At 40.6% G+C, this 11632-nt stretch overlaps 1 protein-coding gene across 1 annotated transcript in view; it reads left to right on the forward strand.

The window, feature by feature from the left end:
* Positions 1–11632, forward strand: part of PTPN14 (protein tyrosine phosphatase non-receptor type 14) — a gene marked incomplete at both ends in the record, with an annotated part of 69806 nt that overhangs the window by 56559 nt on the left and 1615 nt on the right. The window contains 5 exons of the mRNA XM_082480900.1: positions 112–255; positions 1280–1498; positions 5534–5662; positions 6600–6834; positions 8975–9138. Of these exons, the coding sequence (XP_082337026.1) occupies positions 112–255; positions 1280–1498; positions 5534–5662; positions 6600–6834; positions 8975–9138 (891 nt within the window). The remainder of the gene's footprint in view (positions 1–111; positions 256–1279; positions 1499–5533; positions 5663–6599; positions 6835–8974; positions 9139–11632) is intronic.

Consider the following 11632-nt stretch of genomic DNA (forward strand, 5'->3'; position numbering starts at 1 on the left):
ATTCCTTGGCCAGAGAGTTGCAGATTTTGGAGATTAAAAAAACATTCCAGCATTTTACTGGCATTATAAATAATCACACAGAGATGAAAACGTGCCTTTTCTTGCCAAAAGAATCTAGAAAAGCAGAAGATGGCAGGCCTGGAGGCCCAGAAGAGGCCCTTGATGTTGGCAGCACTGAACGGACTCTCAGTTGCTAGGGTTCCAGTGCCGGAGGACAGCCAGGATGAAGTCGCCAAGGTGCCAATGGATGAGAGGGTAAGATGGAGGCTCATGAAATGTTGCTAGTTCCCTTTGTTCCCAGCAGCTTGAAGTTTCTAAAATACTAAAATTTGATTTAAAATGTGAAAAAAAAATATCTTAAAAGTTTTCAGAGCCATTAATGAAAAAGGTCTGTGGTTACCACTAGTGTGTCTTCGGATGCTGACAGAGTGTTAGATGTCTCGAACATTTACTGAAGTTGGAGAAAACGGAGGCTGTTCACCATTTCATGTGACCATAAAGTGTCATACAAGATCAAGCTGTAAATCTAACTTTTTGCACATTTTTCACTTGGTCGGGCAGTCTTTCTACAGTGGTCATGCATAGATACCATCTTGCCTGTTCTGATAAAACTAAGGAGTTCAATTAACATCTCTAACAAGATTAAATTAAAAAAAAAAAGTTGTTTGCCTCCTGATGTTTGCGCATGCGGGTGTTGCACGCATATGGAATTTCGGAAATTAAAAACATTTGATGCCATTAAGATTTGCAAAATATCTTTCTGGCGTTCTGGGTGGAAATTTGCAGCCTTGTGTTGTCTGGTATGCAGACAACAGAACTTAACTTCTGCCTGAACGTTTGTGGGGTTTTGTTCAATCACAGAAATGGCATGTGTGCAAGTTAGGGAATATTTTGAAAATGTGGACCACATCACACTTCTCGCAGTGTGATCTTCTTCCTAAAAAGATATATTTAAAATATTTTTACAAGTATCTGTTGCGGTGAAATCGCATACAAATTCATACTGAACCAAGATTGTATTTAATATGGCTTTGCTTTTTATGGCATCAGTCTTAAAAAATGTGGAGCTAGAATGTAAAAATGTAAAATTTGCTTGTGGTTTCATTCAGTAGAAATAATTGCGTTGTGTTTCCTCAGATAACTGCAACCGAAAAAAAGAAGTGAGTGAGAGAATGCTATGGCTATTTATTGAAATTCAAAGAACCAGTGGGTGGGTCTAGTGGTAAACCTTCTTCCAGGAGGAATTAATGGATTAGTGTTCCTTTTTGTTAAATCTTAGTGCAAAATCTTGAAGAGGAAGTTGGAAGAGGGGATGGTGTTTACAGAATATGAGCAGATTCCAAAGAAAAAGGCAGATGGGATCTTCACCACTGCTGCCTTGCCTGAAAACACTGAGCGCAACCGCATCAGGGAGGTCGTTCCTTATGAGGAGAACCGAGTAGAGCTGGTGCCGACCAAAGAAAATAATACAGGCTACATCAATGCTTCACACATAAAGGTAAAAGTTTTCTTGAACTTTGCTTTGCAAATGAAGGTACATTAAAGCTTTGTTTGCTTTTTTGGATGCACAGCAGTGTTTTCTGTAACTCTGGAAATTCTGAAAAGGTAGCCTAGTCAAAATGCATCACTGTACCTTTGTGTCAGCACGGGCATCTCTAAAGTCCCTTATCAACTAACATGCATGAGTTGATTTATTTGCTAAAGACTGGCACATCATTTTAGAGAGGCATCCTTACTTTTTTTATGTCCACCTCTGCCAGGTGGCTGTGTAATGTTTCTATTGATTAATGTAGAAAGAGATGCCATGTTTCTTAAATCTCATGAAAATGCGTTAGATCAGCCCCAATACCGCCAATGCCATACAGTTGTCATGGCCCTGTACCTGACAGAAAGAGCAGCTAAGCGCAGGGCAAAGCAACATGACTCCTAGAGAGGAATATATTCGGAGTTTCCACCAGTGGAAGTTTTCAAGAAACAAACAGCTGCAGGCAAACTTTGCCTACTTGGTCAGTACGTGTTCTGATTTATCAGTCCCAATAGCCTTGCGGGCCACTGCGGGACTGCAACAACCCATGCAGAACGAGTCCCCGCAACTTACTGGTGCAGCCTGAAAGAAATATTGCACAAGGTTTGACTGAAATATTTTCTCCAGTTACTAGCATATAGGATACGATTTTTAAAAAGGGTGTAGCTCCATGTATGCAGTTCCATGTCCAAAGAAAAAGTATGTAGTTATGGGTAATGCAAGTTCACATAGATAATGCAATTATATATATAAATAACATATTTCTTCCTTTTATCATGAGTTGAGTGATTAAAAAAGAATAAAATAACAATAAAAATTGATGCATTGATGAAGAGAACACCTTACTAATGAGATCCCTGTGTCTCTGAATGGATACTGCATTCAACTTCTGTGTTTCAAAATAAGGTTTTGTCAGGGTACTTCAGAAGTCTTCTTGTAATTCAATGTAGAAATAACTTAAGATATGATCAGACTCTGTTGCTTACAAAGGTGGCCAGTTTTAACAGTGAACTATCCTGCAGTGGCTGCAGATGCTTGGTTTTCTTCAAGCTTCCGGTACTATTTGCAAAGTCCTTTGTTGGCTTTTACTCTACCCTGAGAGAAGTAACAGCACTCCTCTCCCTCAGATGACAGATTCTCTTGTTGTCAGAGAGGGCTGCCTGGTTTTTCTCATTGTCAAAATCCAAATTAAAAAAGAATAATTCAAAAATAATAAACAACACATCCTGTTAAATTAATATTTTTCTGGAGTAAAAGCCTTTTGAAAGTTTAGAGAGACTTGCTGCCTCCTTGGTTGTGATTTACAGTGTCAAATCCTGTTGATTCAAAACAATTTCTGAACCAGGATCTTGGCAGGTTATCACTTTTCTACATAGCCTGGTAGGTAGCAGATACTGAGTTTTTGCATAATCAGACGTTGCTATGATGATGGATTTCTGAGCCCAGGATTTTTCCTCTACTTTGTTAGAAGGCCAAAAAAAAAAGATTCCTGACATAAATTATGCCCACAAAGCAATACTAGGCAGAAAAGAATTTTCCCTGGCCAGTTTTGAGTCCACATTTTACCTTGTGTGTCAGTGTTGGACACTCATGCGTCTCACATTCACAGAGTGCCCAGGAACACACACAAATGTTTTAGCACATGACAGTGGTCCTTGCCAGTATTTTCCTCTCACACTCGTAGTGGCGCGTACGGAAGCCAAGCAGATGTGCTTTTGCTTAGAAGGTGAAATCGCATCTGCGAAATTTACCTCAGTAGCACAGTGTGTGTGCGTTTGCAGTCCAGTATTCAATTTTTAATATCCTGCAGTCAGGGCATTAGAATGCAGTAAACATTCCAGGCATCCCTTTCCCTCCAGACTATTTATGGTCCTTTCATATCATGTGCCAGGAGGCTGGATATTTGGACCAGAAGTCAGTAGACAAAGAAAACTCCTATATCATCCTGATAAGATCCATGCCTGGAGGATTCCAGCTCAGTCTGCGAGCCCCACGGTTTTACAGTATTTCTCTGCTTATTTACCACTGATCTTCTGCTTTTAAGATCGTTCTCTATACCAGAGAGACAAACTGTAATTAAATTTACGGATTAAGCAAAAAAGTTCTTCAGGCCACTTCGTCTGACTGTTTGGGTCAGCTCAGCACGAATTTTAAAAGCTCGGTAATACCGTAGCAGCACTCAGGACTGCAGATCAGCGTGCAAGAGCAAGACCAGTCCCAGCGCAAGATGCCAGTTGGTGCTGTGCAGTTTGTATCCATCCCCACCTACTACAAGAACTTGGGGAGTTTACCTGCACTGATCCTGCAGATTTTAACCATCATTCACAGAGGAGAATGCTGCATGGTATGAAATAAGAAAATGAGCTGGTGTACAGGGTTGAAAACCATTTTCAGTGCAGCGGCACATTTGTTATCGTACAAATGCTGTTAGTTACAGGTGTAAAAACCTGAGTAACTCAGCTTAATGAACAGCTGTTTGAATAACAAATAAATTTATTCTATTTCTGAAAATGCATTCAAAGACCTGTACCTCAAACGTAGTATACACTTAAACCTGTCAGAGTTATTGATTGTTCCTTGTAGCGTTGTCCGCCAGCACCTTGATATTTATGGATGTGTCGGCATTTCTGTTGTAAATCTTTTTCTCTGGGATTTACAACTCTGTTGTGGGAAGTGGCTCTGGGCTAACATGTGGAATTAAGAGGTCTTAGCCTCAGAAGGAATAATATTTTAATTTCCCCAAATAATTGGTTCATCTGGGTTTGCTTTTTGCTGGTAAGCACATTTTAAAATAAAACCTAGTAGCTCTAGAAGTGGTTTGGTTTTTTACCTCAAATGTTGAAAAAAAATTTTTTGTATAAACCTTTCCTGATGTTTAGCAAATAATCTGTCATAAACTAATAATTTTTTACATACAAATGATTTTTTTTTTTTAACTGCCTAAGTATGAAGATCTGCCTCAGTCAGGTAAATGATGCGGTGGTTTATACCGGTTAACTCCAAGGTACTACTGGGTCTATTCAGGGCACTACATAATTTACAGTGTGTAAATCTATGTGTTAGTGCTTTAAAAATAATTTAATTATGTGTTGTCATGCAAATACACAAATATTTCTATAAGATGTAGTTGGTAATCCACTTATGTATTGGGAAATAGACTTACATGACTACAGCTTTAGGTAATTTTAAATTTCACATGGCGTTTGAAAGCCATTTAATGTGCTGGATTTACTTTATAGTAGTTCGCAGCTTCAGAACTGAAAAACCCGAGATGAGCGAGGAAGGGTAACTTGAAATGAAGCCTTGCTTGATCTCATCACTAGCTGGCAACAGGCCTGTCTGAGCTCTGTGTTATGTACAGTGTGGGGACATAACTGCATCCTCTGGGGACAGCTTGGCCACATCTTCAACAGTTATCAGTGCAGTAAGAGTCTGTTTAAGAAATTAAATTTTTGCCTGAGTGGAAAATAATTGAGAGATGTCCTAAACAGCAGAGTCCTTTAGCTTTCCTCGTGCAAAATGTCATTTGCATTCAGGCTTTCTACACCGCTGTGTCTTCATTTGCAGCAGCGCAGTGCCTTTTTAATGCATATAGACACTTCCTCTGGTGCTCAGTTTTTCTTTCATCACGAGTCTGTCACCAAACCCAGGGAAGTCAGTCAGCTGCTTATTTTGTACTTAAGCCATATCAGAAACAGGGCCTCAAAAAAATATTTTTTTTTTCATCTGTATGATCCAGATGCAATGGCAAGAAAAATAGATGACATTTTTCTCAAAGCGTTATGTTTATGGGCATCAAGAAAGGACTTGGAAGCACCAAAGACTGTGTTTTGTCAGATTTGCTCTTATCAAAAGGATGATTCTTGTTCAAAATTTTGAACAAAAGAGGAAGAACAAAGAAGTAAAGGTTTCATTATGGTCTCTTTTGTTTAAAGGGCACTTCTGGCACAGCCACTGCTGAGAATTTGGACACTGACTGTAATTTTTTTTCTTTTTCCTTACTCCCAGGTTACTGTAGGTGGAGAGGAGTGGCACTACATTGCTACCCAAGGGCCTCTGCCACACACGTGCCATGACTTCTGGCAGATGGTGTGGGAACAGGGGGTGAATGTTATAGCCATGGTCACAGCTGAGGAGGTACGTAAAATCACAGAATACAGTTCTTTCTGATGTGAGCAAATCTCCTGTTATCATCACTTCCCATTCCAGTAACCTGTTTTTTCTATCAACAACCCTTTTTCCTCTTGCTCCGTTTGAACGTATGCTTGTACTGCTATAATACTATACTTTGTAACTTTCTGATACTCAGTTTGGCAAGTGCTAAAGTGAAACAAGCAGAACCCTCTCTGCCCTCTGCTTCACTTCGCTTTGGCCAAAGCAAACAAAGATGTTTCCATTGGAATGTGAGAGCGCTGAACTGCTCCTGGTTAAAATGACACAGGCTTCCACCCCATCCAAGGCCAGTTCTGCATGCCGTCACTCTTATCAGCTGAAAAGAGACCAGAAGCTGTTATTTCTTTAGAAGTGTCCATGTAAAAAAAAAAAAAAAAAAAATCTTTTTATTCTTATGCCAAGCAAAACAGTTTTTTCTATTGTAATCCAAGAACTATGTGCTATGTTATAAAAACTGGCACACGTTGCTAACTAACACTGCATTCTGCTTTATGCCTGGTGGCTTTTAGCAAATGCAGGGAGTGCCATAGCATATCAAGTCACTATCCAGTCCCCAAGACTGATCAAAAACTAGTACTTAGGAGTTGCTGAAGAGAATCTCCTTCCATTTAAAGGAAAGGCTTCCCCAGAAGGAGAATATTTACCAAAGTGTTGTAGGCAGTAGCTGACTCTTGCCATGAGACAAGAGGTAGTTCTTCAAACATTTTTACACTTAGAAATATTATACGACTGAGTTTTAATGATATTTTCTTTACTTTGTGGGATGCTCCTTGCTCTTCCAGTAATTTGAAATAAGGATACTTGGCTTATCTGCAGAATTTTATGCCCTCTGTTTGTAGAGAATTATAATTGCAGGAACTAATGGCTATTTTTTTTGTTTGATTGTTTTTTGATTATTAAGGAGGGAGGAAGAAGTAAGAGTCATCGTTATTGGCCTAAACTGGGCTCTAAGCACAGCTCAGCCACTTACGGGAAGTTCAAGGTGACAACTAAGTTCCGCACAGACTCCGGCTGCTACGCAACTACTGGTCTGAAGGTCAAGCATCTTCTCTCTGGACAAGAGAGGACAGTGTGGCATTTGCAGTATACTGACTGGCCAGACCATGGGTGTCCAGAAGAAGTCCAAGGCTTTTTATGTAAGATTTCTTTAACTTGCGTGGATTCAGTTCACTGCACCTAGAGTTGGGATATGTATTAAATGGTTATTGCTCTGGCATACAAAGGCCTAAACTAGGTTGTACTTTGCTGCGATTTGGAGAAAAAAGTGGGATTCAAGAGGTAGGAGCTAAGGTGATTGAGTATTTTTGTCCCTGAACGACCTGACATAACAGGAGGAAAAATCAGAGGCAGCAGCAGTGCTAAAGAACTCGAGATATTTTAAATAATAGGATGCCTCTGCTGGCTGATCTGTCAGTATAAGTTATTGCCACTTCCCAACTACCTAATGAGCGTAGGAGATACGAGGCTGCACACAAATGTGATTAGAGAGGTCTGGGTGAGAGGTTCGGGTGTTAGTGAAATATGGTGCAACTCCTCCACTTTCATAGGAGGCCCTTATTGCTGACAGCCAGCATTTAGTAGTCCAGAGGCACTGGACTTGTTGCAAAAGAGCAGAGGGCTACATGACATACGCAGTAAGTCTAAACTCGCCGCCGCTCTTCTAAACACATGCACCCAGGCAATGCTAAGAGCCTTCCCAAATAAATATGGTCCTGGTTCATGCATTTCTGAAAATACAGGCATTATATTCATCTGTAATGAATTAATAGTGCTTCCTGCTTCTTACCAAGTAATAAACACTACCATATTAAGTAATAGGAATTCAACCATTATTTAACGAAAGCCACATCTCTGACACTACAGGAGAGCATGATGCAGTGATCTTTAAGTTACCACTGAAGGAGTCCGTACATGGTGTACTGATGCGTTGGAGATGCCTGCCCTCTTAATTCCTGAAAGCTTTGCAGCTGCAGCAGCATAGCTCTGTCGCAGCTAAGTCCTCTCTCAGCAAGGTCCGTTAGTTCCACTTCAGTCTTGGCACAGCTACAGTGATCCACTCTCCTTTGTGTGATATAAGCTTGATGTAAATAACATGTTCTTCTTTTCCCATTTCTGTCATCGGGGCAGAAAACAAAAATGACACTTCAGCTTTGGCAAAGGAGTGCCATGGGATCTGCCTTTAAAGCAGAGCTATTGCCGAATTCCTAGGGTTTTTTTTTGTACTTTGTTTCTCCTACCAACCCATGTAGCTGTGGTTGGGCATGGCAGTAATTGGAACCCGATTCTCCCCATTTCCTCTGTCCCATTGTTTGCTACCACGTACAGTCCCATTTCACTGGGTGCATTACAAGGCAGCTTTTCTGATGTCGTTAGGCCTCCAGCCACAGCCGGCCGGTGTCAAAAGGGCTGCTCAGGCTGCAGTGCCATGACACCAAGAGTCAGGGCAAGAGAGTTTGGCTGGGATCTCTCTTCCCACTCTGACTGGTGGGAAGCTAAGTGTCTAAGAGTTATGCATCCAGATATATCTTTCTGGGTGAGGTCCATCGTCTTTGCCATGCATCTAGACTATGCTGAAAGGATGTTTAGAGGTCAGAGTCACCGTTGTATTTTATGGTGTGTTTATCTAACCAGGTGAGCTTCCAGTATGTAAGGTTTGCTGTGCGGTTTGACAGTCGAATGCATTGAACAGCGCTAGGATAGCCACAGAACACAACTGTTCTTGATTCATGCACTTTTTCTAGAAATGGCTTCAGGGAAAACAAAGACAATGAGCTCCCAGAAGGGCTCGTAGCTGTTGAGAAACAATCCTGAGCAGAGAGGTGGGTGAGATTTTGTCTCACTCTAGAAGGGAGGGAGGGGGAAACAGGGCAGATGGATGCTCTCTTCCCATCTGATATTGGCTTTGACAGGCAGTAGTTTCAATGGGACTTAACTGTTGTTTTGATCCCAGCCTGTTAATAGCAGGAATTGCTGTAAGTAATGTCTAGAATCATCTGCTTAGGGGACCTGGAGATTTGCAGAGGGGAAAACAGAATTTAATTTTTTAAAAGAACTATTTAATTTAAAGGAGTAGACTCCCAAGTAATAATTGACACCCAGCTGGTACTTGCTGGATTCAGTGTGGTTCAGTGCACCCTGGCCAAGATAATTAGTATGTTGTAAAAAAATGTAAATTGCCACTTTGACAAAGAATGACTTTTCAGTATTCTTTTTTCCCCGGTTTTTGCATTTTAAACATATAGATATCTGCGACCTTGTCTGCATTTTATCTTGCAGCTTACTTGGAGGAGATACAGTCGGTGCGTCGCCATACCAACAGTGTGTTGGACAGCAGCAACAACTGCAACCCTCCTATCGTGGTTCACTGCAGCGCAGGGGTAGGAAGGACCGGCGTGGTTATCCTAACAGAGCTGATGATTGGGTGCTTGGAGCATAATGAAGTAAGTCAGCTTCTTTCTCAAGACAAACCTCGAGCTCCTTTCTTGACTAACCAGCTACATTTCTGAGGTTAAAATTAAAAGGGATTGAAGTGCTTGCTTTCTATTACCTTTTTGAGACAAGGACTTTAAATGCAACAGGCAGAGATTTCCCATGGTAGGTTACTTGCTGTAGTTTTCTGTTGAGTTGATATTATGCATTTTTTATTAGTATTATTTTTAATACATTCAAAATTAAGGCTTTTTTTCTCTCTTTTAAGAATTTAGTCTAATTCATACCTGTATTTAACTAATAGTCTAGAGACAGCATGTTTACAAGGACTACATCAGAGAGGCTAGAGAATAATGTCAGATTCCTTGCTCTTTTAACTAAAGTTGTTTGCTCTCTACATTCACTCCTTGGACTCCCTCCCCTCTCTTGTAGGGAAAGGGCTCTGACTCTTGAGCCTGCTTGACTTCTTTCCTTACACACTGGCATCTGGAAGTGTTGGCTTCTGTTGTTCCCACAGCAGCCATGAAATCTGGATAGGTACTAGATAATTACAAGAGCCATACTTGAAACGGTCGTGTGCATCAGTGTAGCTGTGTCTAATTTATAGTAACCTCTACATGCTAATGGTGTGCCAGGAACAAACACTAACAGTTGTGTAACACCTCAGTTTGTCTGCGGTTTACGGAATTCATCTATTTGGCAAAGAGTAGCTGAGTAGCAAGTGAAGATAAAGGCGGTACCTCAACATCTGAGCATGGAGGTGAGCCTTGACGTTCAGAAGAATTCTCATCAACTTCACTAGGAGCTGGTGGTAGTGCTCAATAATAAGGGATTTCTCTGATGTCCCTTAATTAAAGCGTTCTTTTGTCTTGATTAATAGTGGAAATCATCTTTAGTATTAAAGACAATTTTCCTTAGGGGCTTTGTTAGTCTAGATTGTGCTAAGTTAATATTTTTGGTTTGTTAAAACCTAATTAAAAAAAAGATTAAAAATCTTAACATTTTGTTATTAAGCAGTATTTTTTCAGTTTGTGACAGATACTGCGTTCTGCACAGAGAGGGTTCCTTTTCATGCAGCAATTTTACTGGTTTATTTTGAAGTAGTATTAAATTGTTGGTTTTTTTTTTTTTCTGAAATAAAAGGACTTATTACTTAAAATGCTGTTAGTCTTACAAATTGGTTCATTTCCTCAGGAGTGTCCTAGTAAGTAAGTACGTACATGTATTAACGTTAACATTTTAGCGGTGAAGGAAAGAAACGGGAGGGAGGTTGAAAATCCTGATACAGACTGTCTTGGAAAGTCTGCAGCAGTGCTGGAACTAAAACCAGAACTTTTGATTCTGATGTTTCAGGTTTAGGTAAAAAGCTATGTTTAATCAAATTCGATACAGCTTCAGTCACTGTGGCTTCTGGGCAATTGCTGGTTGAAGCTAAAGCTGTGTAGCTTATTGCAGGGATATAGTTTCAGTAACGTGCTATATAGTAAGTAATATGTCACATCATTACATCCTTGCTGCTGTAGACATGTAGAACAAGAAAGTAATTGAGATCCTGCTCTACTGACTTCTAGTTTGGACTTGGCACTGGGACATAAACTCATGATTGCAGCTGCAGCATGTTTTCATAGGGGAGATCTTTTAGTTTGGGAGTCAGAAGCGAGTAGCGTGCGTTTGTTCTTTTTTTTCAAATGTCACCTTAGCAAAGCATTATGTGTGTTTTTTTTGACGTTTGTGTTGTGATGAAGGTGAGTTTGAAGATCCTGCTTGCCTGGAGTAACATGCTAAATTGAGTACAAATGGTGAGGTGGAATAGGCAGGATGGGCTTTTCTTTCTTTCCTGAGATAAGTCAATCCGTTTTGAGGAGGTGCACGGGTCACTGTGTGCCCAGTAAAAATCAACGAACTGTCAAGCACTGAACTGCTGAGAGGGGAACGTGGTTGTGCAGGTCGAAGCTGGCCTGCATTCTTGTTGCGGTTGTTCAGGTGAGATCAGGTTCTGCGTGACTCCGCTCAGCAAGGACCGCGTGGCTTTCGTAAGCATCCGAGTCCACGGGGAGGCTTTCTCAGAGTTAGCCCAGTTAACTGGAAAGAGCTTACGTTTTCCTTTGCACCCGTTTGAAAATAAGATGACATTACTCATCACAAATCTTTACGCTTGTTGACTCTCTAGAGGTGTCCTTTTATAACAGCTTGTTGGGGTGTGTGGCAGAATATTTAGCCTTGTTTTCAGAAAGTGATAGCCTATGAGTTAGGGCTTGTTTACACAGAGTGGAGATTCTGAGTTGTATATATACGGACAGAAATCGATATGCAGCATGATTTTTATTTTAAACTTTCCAGAGAACTTCCAGTGTGCATGCAAGCAGACTCTGTGCTCAGTTGCGCCTCCAATGATTAGCAGCAGTCTTAATTTGTTTCTCTGTCCATTTGTCCAGGCGTTGCGCTTGTAACATTTCTCATCTCAGCCAAAAGACTTGCTAAGTTCCTTTTCATTTCTGGAATGGC

The sequence above is a fragment of the Vanellus vanellus genome, assembly GCF_965231255.1.
Source record: "Vanellus vanellus genome assembly, chromosome: 3".
NCBI lineage: Eukaryota > Metazoa > Chordata > Aves > Charadriiformes > Charadriidae > Vanellus > Vanellus vanellus.